The 17336-nt window shown below is 62.0% G+C and overlaps 3 protein-coding genes across 3 annotated transcripts in view; 2 read left to right on the top strand and 1 right to left on the bottom strand.

Moving 5' to 3' along the window:
• The window catches only part of TPRN (taperin), an 8381-nt gene extending 5625 nt beyond the window's left edge, over positions 1–2756 (top strand). The window contains exons 2-4 of the mRNA XM_008704355.2: positions 1715–1955; positions 2036–2142; positions 2250–2756. Of these exons, the coding sequence (XP_008702577.2) occupies positions 1715–1955; positions 2036–2142; positions 2250–2312 (411 nt within the window). The 3' untranslated portion in view covers positions 2313–2756. The remainder of the gene's footprint in view (positions 1–1714; positions 1956–2035; positions 2143–2249) is intronic.
• Positions 2757–4109: 1353 nt separating this feature from the next.
• On the bottom strand, positions 4110–5713 carry SSNA1 (SS nuclear autoantigen 1). Its single transcript, XM_040632261.1, has 3 exons — positions 5558–5713; positions 4895–5094; positions 4110–4649 (listed from the first exon to the last, which is right to left on the bottom strand). Exons 1-3 carry the CDS (start codon positions 5607–5609, stop codon positions 4545–4547), a joined length of 357 nt encoding a protein of 118 aa, XP_040488195.1. The 5' UTR covers positions 5610–5713; the 3' UTR covers positions 4110–4544.
• Positions 5714–5729: 16 nt separating this feature from the next.
• On the top strand, positions 5730–17124 carry ANAPC2 (anaphase promoting complex subunit 2). Its single transcript, XM_040632260.1, has 13 exons — positions 5730–5885; positions 6087–6709; positions 7662–7794; positions 8974–9148; positions 9569–9688; positions 10082–10199; positions 11117–11298; positions 11641–11782; positions 12093–12168; positions 12255–12458; positions 16199–16328; positions 16500–16735; positions 16829–17124. The coding sequence occupies exons 1-13, from the start codon at positions 5781–5783 to the stop codon at positions 17039–17041; spliced, it is 2457 nt and encodes an 818-aa protein (XP_040488194.1). The 5' UTR covers positions 5730–5780; the 3' UTR covers positions 17042–17124.
• The last annotated feature ends 212 nt before the right edge of the window (positions 17125–17336 follow it).

Genomic DNA, 17336 nt, shown 5'->3' with positions numbered 1-17336 from the left:
GGGGGGGGGGCAGCTGGAGGGCTGGGGCGGGCCTGTGTGGGGGCAGGGCAGGTAGAGGGATATCTCGCCTTCCACTGACAGGAGCAGATATTTGGCTCTTGGTTTTGGCTGACTGAGGGGGCCTGCCCCTGTCTACTCTTACATGTGACTGCTCGTATGTGCGGCCAGCTGGGACAAAGAGGATGGGGCGTGGGCCTGTGATTTGCCCAGCAGATGTCTGTGTGTGCGCCATGCTGAGATGGGGATGCCCACGGCCATGGGGGGCCATGTGGGGCCATGTGTGTGCACCTGTGGTTGTGGGAAGAGCGTGGTGGGGTGACAGGAGACACTGGACACTGTTGTTTCTGGACACTGGCTCAGCCTGGCATTGCCCCCCGAGGTCAGTGCCGGGGGTCCCTCTGCTGCCCAGGCTCCAAGTCCGGCTTTCCTGTGAGGCCCCTCCATGGCCTGCTGTCCCTGGGCCCCATGCTTCTTCGAGTGGGGGCCCAGCTCCTGACTCCGGCTCCTTCCAAGGGAGGAGGAGGAACTTGAGCTGGCTGCTGGCGTCCTGTGCTCAGGAGTTTAATGTTTCGAGCTCCCGTAGGGCTGCTCCCGTCCTCTGCAGGCTGGTGGCTCTCGTATTCATTACCAACCTGCCGGGCCTGGCTGAGCCCGGCTGAGCAAGCCCGGTGGGCCTGTGGCTCTTGTGGGGAGGGGAGTCCTGGGTCAGGGAGGGCGAGGGTCTGTCTGCAGTCCTGCTCATTCCTGACCCCACTTTCTCTCAGAACCAGCAGCCTGGCCTGGACTCCGAGGCCTTTGGGAGAGGAGGGCATTTGCTCAGGCATGAAATTCTGCAGCCTGCAGGGTGGACAGGGGCCAGATGGGTAGTCCGGGTGGGAGGAAAGGGTCACCACAACCCCCACGGGGAGCAGCTTTGCTCTTATTCTGACTCAGTCTGTAAATCAGGGTGATGGCCCTTGGTGCCCCCTTCCTGGGGCTTGGATGTGCCAGCTACCCTGCTTTATCACCGCGTGTGGACTCTGGGGCTTGGGTGTGCCTGGTCCTTGCTGAACAGCGGGGGTCCATGCTGAGCTGTGTGGGCATCATTCAGGTGGCTGGTGAGCCCAGATGTGAACTCAGTCCTGGAGAGAGGCCCCAGCCAACAGGAGCTGCTGGTAGCTGAGAAGGTAGGGCCTCCAAGTATGTGCCTGGCCCCCGAGGTACAGTTCACCTGGACCCTGCTCCTGCCACAGAGCTGCTAGGGAGGAAATGTGGCAGTGTTCCCCTGTGAAGGCACTCCTTCAACCCTGGGAGCTGCCATAGAAGCTTCTGGAGACCCTGAGACCTTGGGCTCCTGCTGCTGGCTACGATCTGGTCCCTGGGAGGGGTAGATTACTCGAGATGACTTGACCCTAAGCCTGGGGTGGGAAGTGGATAGGTGGGGCCTGGGATGCAGGTGTTTAGACACACTGGCCCTGGGTTGCCGTGGGCATCTGGAGCCAATCTTCTTGGGGTCCTTCTCGCCTGGGCCTACAGGGTATAAGTGAAGGAGTTGTCTCTGAAGAGGGGCAGCCCTGCCTTTCAGCTCCTGAAGGATTGATGGCATGCTCTGCTACCTGCCCGGGCCTGACGACCTCCACCGTGTTCTTGGGGGTCACTGGGCCCAGCTCAGCCGGGCTGCAGGACTGCCGGCAGCCAGGCAGCAGGGCCCCGCTGATGTGCCTCCTGCCCGTAGATGAAGATCTCCTTCAACGACAAGCGCCTGCAGACCACGTTTGAGTACCCTCCTGAGAGCTCCCTGGTGCAGGAGGAGGAGGCCGAGGCCCAGGAGGAGGCGGAGGAGGAAGACGAGGAGGAGGAGGAGGAGTCCAGCTCAGATGGGGTGTTGGAGAAGCCCTTTGCGCTCTTCCTGCCCCGAGCCACTTTTGTAAACAGCGTGGGGCCTGAGAGCCCTCGCCTGCCGGACGGCAGCTCTGGTGAGTGCCCACCTGCTGGAATGGGTGGCCCAGTAGGTAAGCTGGGCCGCATGTCCACACTTGTGCCTCTTGGCCCGCAGGCCTGTCCAGCTACACTCCAAAGCACTCCGTGGCCTTTAATAAATGGCAGGAGCAGACGTTGGAGCAGACTCCGAGTGAGGTAGAGCCCGCACCAAAGGAGGTCATGGTGAGCAGGGGCGGGCCTAGGAGGGCGGACAAGGGACAGGGTGGGTGGGGTGGGTCTCTAACGCCTGGCTGAAGCCCATCAGCTCCCTCTGTGTCCCTCTCTCTCAGCTCACCCCTGCCGGTCAGAACGACCTCTCAGACTTCCGCAGTGAGCCAGCTCTCTATTTCTGACCCCAGCCCTGCAAGGATGGCCAAGGCTGAGCCCTGGGAGTCGGGCAGTGCCCAGGAGCCCTGCCTTCGTTCTGCACCCCCCTTCTGCCCTGCCAGGCTCTGCCCTGCCATATCTCACCCTCCCTTCCTGGGGCCTCACAACTGTACTGGTGCTCAGCCTGAGCCTAGAACACTGGGGGCTCCTGCCTCCCTTGGGGCTGTCTTGCTCTTCGGCCCTGATCTGGGGGCACTGCCTGTGGAGGACGCACAAGGTCCTGCTGGACACCATGCCCAGCACCTGTGTGATGTGTGTGAAGGGCTAGCTTGGCTGCCTATCCTCTGTCGAACTTCAAGCCGTTCCCACCCACCCCCCAACGGTAGACCTCAGCCCACCCCCTTTGTGATGAATGGCAAGTCTTTTCTTGCATTTGATGATGGACTCAATAAATAGCCCTGGACAAGGCCGCCTTTGCCTTCCTGTGTGGTCCTTGGCCTGAGAAGCAGGGAGCAGGGGTGGGGCTGGGGGACTCCCTTGAGGCCCTGGCTGCGGGGAGGAGGCTACAGTGGGAGCCTGGCTAGGACATCTGTGCCCAGGGATGGGGGTGGCTCTGTGTGGCACCCCCACACATTGCAGTCCTGGTGGTCCAGGTGTTTACTCTCACAGCCCCAGTTGCCCTGCTTCCCATCCCAGCCACCCACTTGTCTGGGAGAGGGACTTTCCTGTGAGCACTTCTGGCCTTTGGGGCCGTCCCCTCCCATCCAGGTCTGACATAGTGGGAGCTGTGGTGGGAGGGGCAGTTTGGGCTTGCTCTCTGGGGTGTGTCACTCTGGCAGGATGGGAGAATCTTTGTTACTTAAAGGCCAAGCACTTGAGGGGACAAGGAGCAGGCAGGGGGTGGGAGAGCCTCCTGCCTGGCATAGAAAGCTACCCGACCCACAGGAGTCTGCAGTTAGATTGTAACAGGCTGACCACTTCCTTGGGGTCGGTGCTGGTGGCTGGCAGGAAAACCCAGCAGATCCCAAGCGGTAACAGGAGATGCAGAGCTGCCTGCTGGAGCTGGGGAGCTGGGAGCTGGGACTGTTCACAGTCCAGGCACAGAACACAAGTATATCCCTCCTGAGGAGTCAAGCCCATGGGAAACGCTGCTTGGCCAAGCCTGGGAAGGAGAGTATTTTTAGTGTGTGTTTCTGGGTGGGGTGGGCCCAGGTTCTTCCAGACCCTCTCAAACAATATATGCTTCCCAAACCTACTTAGCCCCTCCAAGCAGTAGCCGTAGGGACCCCTCGTAGGGACTGACAGGCCAGCAGAGACGGTCCCAGAGAAGACTCAGGATGGAGGACTGGGCCCAAGCAGCGTGGAAGGCTGGAAGTGGGCATGGTTGGTGTGACCATGGACGGTGAGAAGCATGGAGCCATTGCGCCGAGCCAAGTTTAGAACCCTGGAGTGGGGGGGGGGGGCAGCCCTGTCTGCCCCCATGCCGAGGGGGCGTCTCCTTGGGCCAGGCCTTGTGCTGGTCATAGGGCACGGCACAGACCAGGACCAATAGGCAGACCACCTCCCGAAGGGTAGGCTAAGTGGAATTGGGGGAGAGGGGCTAGCAGCTCTGGTGGGGAGAAAGGGTGGATAACAAGGTCACAGGAGATGCTCAAGGGTACCCTCAACTCTGTCTTCAAAACCAGTAAGGCTTGTTATAGGAAAAGTCCATCCAGGCTTTCCTCTCCCAGGGAGGAGCCATACCACAGCTGGGCAGGAGCGCATATCGATTCTGGGGATGTCTGGCAGTCCCCCACTCAAAACAGAGACCCCAGGCAGTAACGTATCTTTACAAAGACAATCTTTATTGAAGTCATAGGCTACGGGGGCAAGCTCCAAGGTGGAGGGCCCCAGCCCCTCATCTACTCCCCTGGCCTGGGCACCAAGGTGAGCACACTGCCATGGTGCTGAGACTAGGGAGTAGGGCCTTTCTGGCAGCACAAGGGGATGTGGGGACCTCAGGCCCTGAGAAGTGACCCAGAGCCTGCCCTCCCCAAATCCTGGGTGAGTCCAAGGCTAGGACCCCCACCTGGTGGGCTGTACCCAGGGCTGTCCTCATCACCTGGGGTCGGTGGAGCTTGGCAATGGCCTCTTGGTACCCGAGACAGCGAAAGGAGGCAGCTGCTACCGTGAAGAGCAAAGACGCTCAAGAGATGGTTGGAGGCCCAGCCGCTGATCCGCCCAGTGGAGGCAGGCCCCTCCCGCCCGCAGCTGGTCGGTCAGCTGTCCTTGCCGCTGCTCTTCTGTTCTGAGGCTGTGGCCTTGGTCAGGTTCCCAGCTTCTCTCTTCAGCACACTGAGCAGAGTCTGCGAACTCTCCAGGATCTGGAGACAGACATGTGTGTTGGTTACTACCGTTCCACCATCAGGAACCTCCCACCATGCCAGCGCCAGCCCCTGGGGCAGAAGCACTGAGGAGAAGCCCCCTAGTGGAGGGTCGGACAAGGTCAGGAGGGCCCCCTTCCCCTCTGAGTCTAGCCCAAAGCCCCTTCCTCGCACCCTGGAAAGCCAGGCTAGGTTAGCTCCCGCCAGCGGGCATGCTGGGCCCCCCGAGGCGCCACGAGCCCCACCTTGAGATAGGCGGCCTCTGTCTCCGCGATGGTCCGGTCAAACTCGTTGCGAGAGGCAATCTTGCGCGCCAAGTTCTCATTGACTCGGGCCAGCTTCTCCGTCAGCTGCCTCACCTCATTCTGCAGGCGCTGCTTCTCTTCCTCCTCCTGTTGGATCTGCCGACCCAACTCCTCTCGCTTCTGGCACAACTCCTCGATGCCTGGGGTGGGGGGCGAGTGGAGGGCGGGCGCTGTGGACCCAGGGCAGGAAGGAGCGCAGCACTCCTCCCACTCTGGAACCCATCGCCTGCTAGGAGAGAAGCTTGCTGGAGGGCCCAGTACTGGCCCGGCCACCTTCCACCCGAGCCACCTTCCAGGGGTTCTAGGGTCCGGGAAAAGCCCCGCCCCAGACCGCCGGGCGTGCGCCTGGGAGGCAGTGCGCGCTCCAGCCGTCCGTCCTTGGCGCTCACTCAGCAGGCTCCTAGCGCCAGGTGTGTGCGGCACGGCGGCTGTGCGCCAGGCACGCCCGCACGGCCTCCGGCGCCGTCCGAACCGAGACCCCCACGCACGGACCGTGCACCCCACTCGGCCACGCGCAACGGGCCCGCTACCGCCTGGGCCGCAAGCCGGCGAGCCCCGCGCCCTCCCAGCCCGCCCGGCGGACTCCGCCGCGCGGTCGCTCACACTTGACCAGCTCGTTGTTGTAATTCTGCAGCGCCGCGCCCTGCTGGGTCATGGTCGCCGCTCCGGCCGCGACCACTCCAACCGCCGCTACCGCATCGCCGCTCGCGCCTGCGCGTTGCCTTCCGATAGCGCGCCCTCCCTTACGTCACCCCCGCGCGCCTCTCCTGTGCGTCATCGTCGCGCGCCGCGCCTAGTGGGTCTGGGAAGCTAGCGGGGCACACAGATGGCGGCGGCGGTGCGCGACGGCGACCCGGGGCCGACACAGGAGCTGTTGGTGGCCTGGAACACCGTGAGCACCGGGCTGGTGCCGCCGGCCGCTCTGGGACTGGTGAGACCCCGGAAGAGGGCAGTGGGCCCGCGCGGAGTTCCCGGGATCCGACCCTGGGGTTCGTTCGGCTCCCCGGGCAGCCCTTCCCTAGCGTCGGCCGCGGCTTCTCCTCGGCTCCTTCCTTTCCCCACTTGTCCCCGCCTGTCAGCCCCCTTCCCCCCTCCACTCTGCGTTCGCTCCTCACGGGCTTCTGCACTCCAGGCGTCCTCCCGGACCAGCGGTGCGGTGCCGCCGAAGGAGGAGGAGCTGCGGGCGGCGGTGGAGGTTTTGAGGGGCCACGGTCTGCATTCGGTCCTGGAGGAGTGGTTTGTAGAGGTGCTGCAGAACGACCTGCAGGCCAGCATCTCCCTCGAGTTCTGGAATACCATCTCGCAGCGTGAGAACTATGCAGACGAGCCTCAGTGCCTCCTGCTTCTCCTTGACGCTTTCGGCCTGTTGGAGAGCCGTCTGGATCCTTACCTGCATAGTCTAGAGCTGCTGGAGAAGTGGACTCGCCTGGGCTTGCTGATGGGCGCAGGCGCTCAGGGGCTGCGGGAAAAAGTCCACACCACGTTGCGGGGCGTCCTGTTCTTTTCCACTCCCAGAACCTTTCAGGAGATGATTCAGCGCCTTTACGGACGCTTTTTGAGAGTGTACATGCAGAGTAAGAGGAAGGGGGAAGGGGGCACAGACCCGGAACTGGAGGGGGAATTGGACAGCAGGTATGCCCGGCGGCGGTACTACCGGCTTCTGCAGAGCCCGCTGTGCGCGGGATGTGGCAGTGACAAGCAGCAGTGCTGGTGCCGCCAGGCCCTGGAACAGTTTCACCAGCTCAGCCAGGTCCTGTGAGTACTCGCGCCTGTGTGGCTGTGGCCATGCCCCTGTTCTTCCTGACTCCCCATTACTGTCCTGGGTCAGCTGGCCTCTTCAGAGAGCTGGTGAGCTGGCTGGGGGTGGGGGGGGCAGGCATGACAAAGGGAGGGTCCCCAGGATCTCTGTGCTGTGAACTTCTACTTCCTGTCCTGGACACAGGTGTGTGTCTGCTACTCACACTAGGTTTCACGCTTTGCGTACACTGAGATCCTAGGTGATTCCAAATTTCCTGGGCCATGTAAATTTCTGCTATGCCTTGTGTAGGTTTTCCAGGAAGGAGATGGCATTGATTCTCCCCTGTAGTTGCAAAAAAGTGGACTTAGCTTTTTTCATTCTTTCAGTACAAGCTGGGGATTAGGCCAACATGCTGCGCAAGCAGATTGCCTTTCCAGTCTTTTAAAGAGGAAAGGATTTTGTTGTTAAAGCCAGGTTCTGACTTATGGGCCTTTTGTCCTTTGTGGTTGTTTATAACGATTTTGTCCCGTTGAGTGAAGCAGCAGCCTCTCTGCCGTTAGGAAGGGAGTGGTCCTGTTGCCGGCAGGGGGCAAGGAGGCCCTGAATGGCTTCTGTTGGGTTTATCCCAGATGAAAGATACACAGAAATGTTCTTTCTCCTTTCCTTTTGAGTCCCTTTGCCGTTGTTGACCAGGGTTTGCACCGAAAGGCATACCTGGGGACATCTGTCCTCACGGGGCATATTTAGCTATGTTTCAGAGCCTTGTTTAGAAGAGGCTTTGGCCCTGAGAGCCACACCCACTGCTCACGTGGGGAAGGCCAGTGTCTTAACCCAGGCAGCAAGGCCAGCTGGGGAGGGCAGGTCTCTGTCCTCCCAGCAGCTTTTTCTTGAAGCTTTTGTTACTGAGGGCACTGGGTGTGGGGGAAAGGAGTATGGTCTGCGTGCTCCACAGGCAGGGCTCTCCTCCAGACACAGGCTCAGTCTGTTGGAGCGGGTCAGTGCTGAGGCTGTGACCACCACCCTGCACCAGGTGACCAGGGAGAGGATGGAGGACCGCTGCCGGGGCGAGTATGAGCGCTCCTTCCTGCGTGAGTTCCACAAGGTAAGGACAGCCCCTCGGGCCCTGTCCCTCGGGGCTGTAGAAGAGGTTTCTGGTGGGGCACCTGGGTGGCTCAGTCAGTTAAGCGTCTGCCTTCAGCTCAGGTCATGATCCCAGGGTCCTGGGATCGAGTCCTGCATCGGGTTCCCTGCTCAGCGGGGAGCCTGCTTCTCCCTCTCCCCACTGCTCATGCGCTCTCTCTCTTTCTCAAATAAATAAATAAAATCTTAAAAAAAAAAAAGAGGTTTCTGGCAAACCTGACCCCCTGGCTTTAGAAACAGCAAGAGTATGGAGACTTTGATGAACTAGGACCTGGCTGGTGGTCGAAGCTGTCCTGGTGCTTGGTGAAGGCTGGCCCTTTCCAGCCTGCCCTGGTGACAGCGAGAAAGAGCCCGTGACGTGCTCATCGAGGTCTGTGCAGTCACTTGGCTAGAGGCAGTGCCAAGGTCTGGGGTGTCCCAGTGAGGGCTCTCAGGGCACCCATGCTATTGGGGGAATGGTCTGGGGCTCTGTTCTGGGCTCTCCAGAGTTGTGGAGGTGCTGGGTCCAACCACAGGGTACTGTCCAGCCTGCTCCTGTTTTTTTGCCTATACTCTTCCACTGTCTTCTGAGAACGCAGATTAGCTGTGATGGGGATTCAAAGCAGATGTCTGTACAACAGTGGTCTCAAATGGGTGTGAGCCCAGAGGCCTGGCTGGGGTACCTGTGTTGCCCCAGGTGGCAGGGCATCCAGATAGTGTCATCAGTGGCTCTATAATTTGTAGGGGAACGTATACATTCTGGGGTCCATGTGGCTGTGTTGCCTATAAAGGCGTGTGTGCTCAGAGGGTCCTTACATCTGTCTGCGCGTGGCTAGTCAGGTGCAGGGCCCCCAGGGTGTGTCTGTCCATTGAGTCACAGGTGACCACTGTCTCCGTGCCCTGCATCAGGGCCACCGTTGCCAGAGATAAGCCTGGGCACTGATGCTCTTAGGGTGTGGGGCACACTGATGGAAGGCCTGGGGTGCCCCCTTCGGGCCTATTATCCTGCTGATTTCAGCGTGCTCCTAGTCCAGAGCAGGGGCTTTGGGGACTCCCCAGGGCTAGCTGCAGGGTCGGTAGCTGTGTGGCTTCTCCCAGCGTCTGCTCCGTGTCAGGCTGGGGCTCAGTTCCTTCCCTCCCCAAACCTGTGCTCTTCCAACAGTGGATCGAGAGGGTGGTCGGCTGGCTGGGCAAGGTATTCCTGCAGGATGGCCCAGCCAGGCCCGCATCCCCTGAGGCTGGCAACACACTGCGTCGCTGGCGCTGCCACGTGCAGAGGTTCTTCTACCGAATCTACGCCAGCCTCCGCATCGAGGAGCTCTTCAGCATCATCCGAGGTTGGCCCCCTGCCCACTGGAGTAGCCCACCTTCCCTGGGTCTTTGCCCGGCAGATCTTGCAGGCCGTGAGGGGCACTTGGACTGTGGCGTCTTGAGCAGAGCGGGGCCCGTCAGCGTAGGCTGCCTCCTGCTCAGTGTCTGGGTCAGGGCAGGTGTGGCAGGGCAGCGGACAGTGCTTCTGTGTGTCCACACTCATGCTCTCAGTCTCATGTCCCTGCTCTGTCCTTCTGCACCACAGGGGGTTGCGGGCACAGGAGGGCGCAAGGATGACCTGCAGCACCTAGCAGGTGTTTCTCGGTGTTACTGAGTGGAGGTGCGGCTGCTCAGCTCTGGGTCCTGCCGACGTGTGTCCTTTTTTGCATGCACAGCATGTGCATGCCGGCACGTGTGCGCTGCAAGGGCTGGCACTCTTCCTACAGACTTCCCGGACTCCCGGCCAGCCATTGAGGACCTCAAGTACTGCCTGGAGAGGACTGACCAGAGGCAGCAGCTGCTCCTGTCCCTCAAGGCTGCCCTGGAGACGCGCCTCCTCCATCCAGGTGCCGAAGCTGCTGCCCGAGAGTCCAGTCTTCCTGCCCCAGGGCCTGTGTAGCGAGTGGGTTTGTGCAGTCCTTAGGAGGGCCAGGGCACTCCACTTCATTCTCCCCTGAAGGGAGGCGCGGGAAGTGAGGCCTGTGGCCTGGCGGCAGAGGGGTGCATCGACCCTTCAGACAGACCACCCAGTAGTGGGGGGCTAGGATCGTGGAAAGTTCTGGGGAAAGCCCCCGAGAGTTGGGGGAGGAGGGGGCTGCTTCCTGCGTGTCACACTAGTATGCTGGGGACTGAGGGCACGGTGGCATCCGGAAGCCCACCTGGCCAGGGTGCAGCTGCTTGCTTGTGGAACCACCACTCCTGGGTGCTGTGGGGACTACCACCCTCCCTCCTGGCCGTAGGCGTGAACACATGCGATATCATCACCCTCTACATATCCGCCATCAAGGCCCTGCGTGTGCTAGACCCGTCCATGGTCATCCTGGAGGTGGCCTGTGAGCCCATTCGCCGCTACCTGAGGTGAGCGCCACAGGCAAGCCCCAGGGCGCGGCTCCGACTTGGGGCGCTTGGCTCCTGGCTCCTGGCTCCTTGTGTGCAGCCAAGTTCCCCCTGGGTCCTGGTGGCCCCCGGGACACCAGGGACGCTCTGTCTTGCCTGGCCAAGGCCCGGGCCCCTTCCTCTTGCTGGTGCCTGCTGCTGTACCTGTTGCCCAGTGTGCAGACCCTGGGGCCCCACTGTGCACCCCTGCCCCCGTCCCCTCCCAGCCCAGAGAGGCCCCAGCTCAGCTTTGCCTGGCTGGCCAGGCCCCCAGGCTAAGGAGGAGGAGGGGGAACCCTGGGCTCAGCCTTTCCCACGACGAGGACCAGGACTGTCAGGTGGTGTGTCGGAGAACGTGTTTGAGCAGGCGCCATGGCACAGCTGCCTCAGGACTGCGGAGCCTCGGGGCTGGGCCGAGCTGCCCTGAGTCCCGTCTCGTGCCTTTTGCTTGTGAAGGGCCTGGTCTTGGTTCTGTCTTATTCTTTAAGATTTATTTGTTTTGCAAGAGAGAGAGAGACTGCGTGCGTGCACCAGCAGGGGAGGGGCAGAGGGAGAGAGAGAAGCAGACCCCTGACCACCCCCCACCCAGGCTGAGCAGGGAACCTGACACGGGGCTTGATCCCAGGACCCCGGGATCGTGACCTGAGCCAAAAGCAGACGCTTCACCGACTGAGCCACCCAGTCCCCCCGGTTCTGTCTTATTATTTGAATCCTTGGTGTTCTCAGAAAATGGTGGGGTTTTGTTATTTTCGTGATCGTTATTCTCTTTCAAGACAAGGTCTGGTAGACGTAAGCATGTAGCCAGTGGGCACTCGCTGCCGCGGGTGAGGTGGGTGGTGCACGCTGGTGAGGCGCGCAGGGAGAGGTGTCGTGAGGGCCAACAGTGCTCCCGTTGGCAGGACACGGGAGGACACGGTGCGGCAGATCGTGGCTGGGCTCACGGGGGACTCAGACGGGACAGGGGACTTGGCTGTTGAGCTGTCCAAGACAGATCCGGCGAGCCTGGAGACTGGTCAGGACAGCGAGGATGACTCTGGCGAGCCCGAGGACTGGGTCCCCGACCCCGTGGATGCTGACCCAGGTCAGTGCCCGCCAGCCCTGCCGGGCTCCAGATTGCGGGGGAGGCTCCAGTAAGGTAGGCGCTCTGGCCTAGAGTTTGTCTCCGCGCGAGCCCTGAGGCTTGAGGGGGTCAGCCATCCACGCCCAGCCCAGCCCGTTGCCTAGAACACCTCCGCTGGCTTGAGCGGCCCCTGGTGGCCTGTGTCCCCATCCCGGTTGCTAGAAGGGCAGATTGGCCGTCAGCCTGTGCACCACCCAGCCCACCCGCACCCTGGGATCTGAGCCTGGGCCTCACGCGCCTGGCAGGGCGGGCCCCGCCCGGGCACAGATGGTGCTCCCTCAGTGCCCCCCCCACGCCGTGCAGGGAAGTCCAGCTCCAAGCGGCGCTCCTCGGACATCATCAGCCTGCTGGTCAGCATCTACGGCAGCAAGGATCTCTTCATCAATGAGTACCGCTCGCTGCTGGCCGACCGCCTCCTGCACCAGTTCAGCTTCAGTCCTGAGCGGTGAGGCCCGTGAGCGGCCGCTGCGTGCCCTGCTTCGTGACGCCAAGCAGGAAGGGGCCTGTGCTCAGCCGTGGACCTGGGGTGGCCTTGCGGGGGCGGGGGGGCGGCCCAGGAGTTTGGGGAGCCAGGTGCCCGGGGACACCCAGGCCTCCGCTGAGATGGAGCAGGCCCAGGGTCTCCTGGCCTGGGGGTGTCCTTGCAGCCGTGGGGGCGGGTGCCTGTGCCGTGTCTCTGGGAGGCGTCGGGCACTCTGCTACAGCTGCTGTGGGGTGGGGGCGCGCCACACCCCCTCAGAGATGGATCTTTCCAGGGAGATCCGCAACGTGGAGCTGCTGAAGCTGCGCTTTGGCGAGGCTCCGATGCACTTCTGCGAGGTCATGCTGAAGGTGGGCACCCAGGGCTCCCTGCCCACCTGGCCCAGCCTCCCCTAGCCCGGTCCTGGGGCCTTGGAGACACCCATCTCTTCCCCTAGGACATGGCAGATTCCCGTCGCATCAATGCCAACATCCGTGAGGAGGACGAGAAGCGGCCCGCAGAGGAGCAGCCGCCTTTTGGGGTCTATGCTGTCATCCTGTCCAGCGAGTTCTGGCCGCCCTTCAAGGACGAGAAGCTAGAGGTTCCTGAGGACATCAGGGAGGCCCTCGAGGTCTACTGCAAGAAGTACGAGAAGCTGAAGGTACCAACCACACTTCCCTGTGGCAGGAGCCAGGGGGCAGGCGGCCCTTCCACCCATGTTGTGCAGCAGATGCCGGGGTGACCCGGCCCCGCGGTGCTCTCCAGACGCCTCTGCCTCTGCACTGGGGCCTGAGGGCGCGGCCCACGTTCTGTTTCGTTAGGAACCTGTGCATGTGTGCGCGTGGGTGCTTCCCCACACTGTACTAGCAGGGGGGCCGCATTGCTCATGCCCTCCCACCCTTCTGGGCTTCCTGTTCCACTGTCTACGCTCTGGTATCTCAGAACCAGGGCCTGGGGTGCCGGGCTTGTCCCAGGGAGCGCCAGGGAGCTGTGTTTGCTCTGTGGGTGTCTGCCTCTGGGACATCTCCAATTGCCCATGAGGTATTTGACTTCCAGGACCCTTCCCTGTCTCTGCCACTGCCCAGCTTGCTTCCCTAGAAGCTGCTTTCCCAGGCCCCAGGGCACTTGAGGACCAGGACTGTGCTGTCTGCTGTTGGAGCCCTGAGGGCCTAGGACTTGGGCAGGAGGAGAGAGAGGAGAGGGCTGTAGGACGTGTGGGGTGGTCCGGGTTTGGGAGTGCACATGGCAGGTGTGGGCAGGGATTGACGGCATGAAGAACCCTTCCTTGCAGGGATGGCTCCGTGGAGACGTGTCTGGAGAGAGTGGGGAGCTAGGGTGCCCATCCTAGGTTTCTGGGGATTGGTGAAGCAGGTTCTGGGGCATTCGGTCTGATAAGTGGGTTGTGGGACTTGAGGGGTCTCTGGGTTCCTGAGCAGAGGAGGAGTATGGTGGGTGTCTGGGGAGCCAAGCCTGAGCCCTGGGAGCATCTGGAACACCTCCAGAGATGAGCCAGCAGCCAGGGCTTGAGGAGCCCTCAGGATGGAGCTCTGGGAGGGAGACCAGTGGGCTGGGGTATGGAGGAGTTGGGGGAGGGCAGCAGAGCCAGGTAGTGGGAGGGACAGTGGGTTCTCCAAGTTTGCTGTTCTAGGCCAGGGAAGCTAATTCTGGAAGGAGGAGGGCTCCTTTCCAGAGACGGGCAAGGGCAGGAGCGAGGCAGGGGATTCTGGAGTAGGAAGGCAGAACAGGGCAGGGCCATATTCGGGGGCAGCACTGCACAAGGCTGCGAGGGTCTGTGTGGTTGTCACTGGCCCCGCTGGGCTATTGGACCACCCTGTGGTTTCTGCTCCTGACTGTGGTGAGGTGCTGGCTCTAGAGCCTGCCCACGGTGCACCCCACCTCTCCCTGGTTGAGGACATCTGTGTGCTCACTGCCTTCTCCCTGCCCCGTCTGTCTGCCTTGTTGACATGCAGCCACTGCCAGGAGAGGCCCCACAACCTCCCACCAGGGTCTTGCCATGGGTCCCGGGATGGCTGAGCCACGTCCTTCTGCTCAGGCCTGATGCACCTGACGTGGTGGCCACGTGTCAGCCTGCTTTGTCTTAACTGCAGCTGGACACTGGAGTGGCAGGGGCAGTCCCCCGCACTGTGCTGGAGGTCAGGCCTGTGGCCACAGTGTCTCTGCCTCCCACCAATGCAACTCTTGGCCCGAGAATCATGCTGGACACGTGTGGGTGGTCGCGCAGGCTGCAGAATACCCTCACCTGTGCTTTCTGCTGCTGGGCCTGGCATCTGGCCCGCTGCCGGCTGGAGTGGTGGCTGTAAGGTCACGGCCTTGGAGCCAGAGGGCTCCTGCTCTACTGGTTGTGACCTGGGCAAGCTGTGGGTTCTGCTTCCATTTTCTGTCTGCAAAGTGGGGTTCACTATTGTCTCCCCCTTTAGAGCTGAGGGGTTGTTGAAAGACTCTTAGCACTTGGCGCAGAGGGGCTATGTCAGTGTCCTGGGGTTGCCGGAACAAAGTACCACGGATGGGACTTAAGACCGCACAGATTCATTGTCTCAGTTCCAGCAGCTAAAAGTCCGCAATTGACTTATGGATCGTAGGGCTGCCCTCTCTCTGGAGGCTCCGGAGGAGGGTTCTTCCTGCCTCTTCCAGCTTCTGGTGTCTCCGGGCGTCATGTGACTTTTGGCCACATCAGTCAGTTTCTGGCTGTGTTGTCGCATGGCATTTTTCCCCGTGTCTCTCTCTGTCCAAATTTCTTCTTAGAGGACACCAGCTGTACTGGGTGAAGACTCACTTTATTCCAGAGTGAGCTCATTGGAACAAATTGAATGTGTGATGGCCTGATTTCCAAATAAGCTTACGTCCTGAGTTAGTAGGGGTAGGAGTTCAGCATCTTTTTGAGGGACACAATTCAACATACAACAGTCCATCCTCCGGCCCCCCTGGAATTCATGGCCTTTCCACATGCAAAACACAAGCAACATCCCCAGAAGTCTTTACCCTTCCGGCACTGACTCCCAAGTTCGCAGCAACCCCAGAGCTCAGCATCTAAGTAGCATCTGAATTGGGGAAGAGCGAGACCGTGCTGCTCCTTCTGGGCTGGGTTCCTCTCCAGCTGCGAACCTGGGAGAGCGGACAGGGAGTTGCTGCTTCCAAAGTGCGTTTGTGGGAAGGTGTAGGGCCGAGTCTGCATTCCAAGAGGAAGACTTCCAAAGGAAGGAAGGGGTCACAGGCTCCAAGGAAGTCCGAGAGCCAGTGGAAGAACTCGTGTGACCTCATAGCTGTGTTTCCAGCCTGCCGGCCAGGCCTCTGCCCCACACCCCTGCGCGCAGAGCCAGCCTCTCACGTGGCTCCCGCTCCCTCTCGCTTTCAGTGCAGGCTGTTGTAAAATTCTCCGGAACCTTGTCCACTCTCACGCGCCCCCTTCCTGGACAGCCGTCTCTGTCCTGGCTCTTCTGGGCTACCGGTCGGCTCTAGTGCCCTCTGGGCTCTGTCTCGAGCGCACAGGGAGCCCCGTCCAGGCTGGCGGTGCCGGCGGCTCCCCTGCATGGTTTAGGCTCGCGCGCTACCGTGAGGCCGCACTCCCGCGCTTCCTCAGTCTGTCGTACTCACACGGGGCTGTGCCACTGCCTGGCGGGGTTGCACGTCCTCCAGTTTGACACCTCACCAGTGTGGCTTTCCTGGCCACGTTCCTGCCAACAGTCTCTTCAGGGCAGTCCAGGCCTTTATAAACTGTGGCTCACGTGCTCCCAGCCTCTGCCCCCACCCAGCTACGTGGACTCCCACACTCCTGGTCTTTGCTAAGCAGCACCCCCCACCGGGACCAGAATGGATGCCTTTCTTGTGGCTCTGCTGTAACAAAGTGCCACAGCAGGGTCCTCCCTGCAAAAACAGGCTTCTCCATTCTGCAGGGCAGCGTGGAGACCGGGGTGTCAGCACCGCTGTGGGATGGTCCTGCCCCCCACCTCAGCATCAGGGGAGGGGTTTCGCAGGCCTTGCTTGGTGTCTCTTGGCTTGTGGCTGCGTCCTGCAGTTTCTGCCTCTGTCCTCATGCTGCCCGTCCCCCCCACGAGGATGCTGTTCCGTCAGGGCCCCCTGTACTCCAGATGACCTCATCTTAACTGGCCCCACGTGCAGCAACCCTGTCTCCAGCTCCGGTCACACTCCAGGGTCCTGGGGCTTAGGATATGGATGTGTTTCTCGGAGACCACGAGTCTGTCAGCAGCCCTCACTGCGTGTTCAGTGCTCACTGTTACACCGAGCTCGTGGGAGCCGGAGCCCCTGTCCTGTCCTCCTCCTGCTGCTGATGGCCTGGTGGGGGCGGGTCAGGGAGCCCTCCCCTCACCTGGCGCCAGGCAGCGGAGCCTCCGGGCCTCCTGTGCTGACTCTGGCTGTCCCCAGGCCATGCGGACCCTCAGCTGGAAGCACACCCTGGGCCTGGTGACCATGGATGTGGAGCTGGCCGACCGCACCCTGTCTGTGGCCGTGACTCCCGTGCAGGCAGTGGTCTTGCTGTACTTCCAGGACCAAGGTGAGCCCACTGACCCCTAGCCGGCCTGCCCCAGCCATGCCCCCCGGGGGCCCATGCCAGCCCACCGGGGGCCTGCTGACCTCCGGGCAGCCGGGTGGGGCCGACGAGGCGGGGGAGGCAGGGAGGCTTGGCCTCGGCGCTTGTGTGCAGTGCTGCTGGCCGCCCCCACAGCCAGCTGGACCCTGGAGGAGCTGAGCAAGGTGGTGAAGATGCCCGTGGCGCTGCTGCGGCGGCGGATGTCCGTGTGGCTGCAGCAGGGCGTGCTGCGGGAGGAGCCCGCCGGGACCTTCTCCGTGGTGGAGGAGGAGCGGCCGCAGGACCGCGACAGCATGGTGCTCATCGACAGTGACGAGGAGAGCGACTCGGGCATGGCCTCCCAGGCCGACCAGAAGGAGGAGGAGCTGCTGGTGCGGTGGCGCGGGGCGGGGGGGGGGGGAGCTCTGGCGAGGCGGCAGCCAGGCAGGTGGTGCCTGACCGCGGCCCGGCCCCTGTGCCCGCAGCTGTTCTGGACGTACATCCAGGCCATGCTGACCAACCTGGAGAGCCTGTCGCTGGAGCGTATCTACAGCATGCTGCGTATGTTTGTGGTGACCGGCCCCGCGCTGGCCGAGATCGACCTGCAGGAGCTGCAGGGCTTCCTGCAGAAGAAGGTGCGCGACCAGCAGCTCGTCTACGCGGCCGGCGTCTACCGCCTGCCCAAGAGCTGCAGCTGACGCGCCCCGGGCCTTCCCTGCACCCCCCACGCACCTGCCCTTGCCCTGCCCCCAGAGTACAGAGTAAAGCAAGTGGTTCTCCAGCCTGTCCCTGTCCTGCTGGCTTGCTGGGCCCATCGTGAATTTGGGGTCCAGGTGCTCCCTCCAGACGAAGCTCTCCGCCCCACTGAGCAGGGCCTGGCTCCCTGGGAGCCGGGGAGGGGAAACACGTGAGTGGCCTGGCCCAGTCCTGGCCTGCACACCTGTGTTTGGGCTCCAAACCCAGAGTCCTGGCATACGGGGGTCCCTAGGCCAC

This window comes from Ursus maritimus, unplaced genomic scaffold (genome assembly GCF_017311325.1).
Source record: "Ursus maritimus isolate PB19 unplaced genomic scaffold, ASM1731132v1 scaffold_17, whole genome shotgun sequence".
NCBI classification, from domain to species: Eukaryota; Metazoa; Chordata; class Mammalia; order Carnivora; family Ursidae; genus Ursus; species Ursus maritimus.
This window is presented reverse-complemented; position numbering and strand designations above follow the sequence as displayed.

Excerpts from the sequence above, each read along its gene's own strand:
- SSNA1 (XM_040632261.1), bottom strand. The coding sequence starts at position 5,609 with ATGACCCAGCAGGGCGCGGCGCTGCAGAATTACAACAACGAGCTGGTC. Across the intron at positions 5,095-5,557 it reads CAACAACGAGCTGGTCAAGT|GCATCGAGGAGTTGTGCCAG; the intron begins GTGAGCGACCGC and ends CCCCCACCCCAG. Across the intron at positions 4,650-4,894 it reads CAGAGGCCGCCTATCTCAAG|ATCCTGGAGAGTTCGCAGAC; the intron begins GTGGGGCTCGTG and ends GTCTGTCTCCAG.
- ANAPC2 (XM_040632260.1), top strand. The coding sequence starts at position 5,781 with ATGGCGGCGGCGGTGCGCGACGGCGACCCGGGGCCGACACAGGAGCTG. Across the intron at positions 5,886-6,086 it reads CGCCGGCCGCTCTGGGACTG|GCGTCCTCCCGGACCAGCGG; the intron begins GTGAGACCCCGG and ends TCTGCACTCCAG. Across the intron at positions 9,149-9,568 it reads GCTCTTCAGCATCATCCGAG|ACTTCCCGGACTCCCGGCCA; the intron begins GTTGGCCCCCTG and ends CTCTTCCTACAG.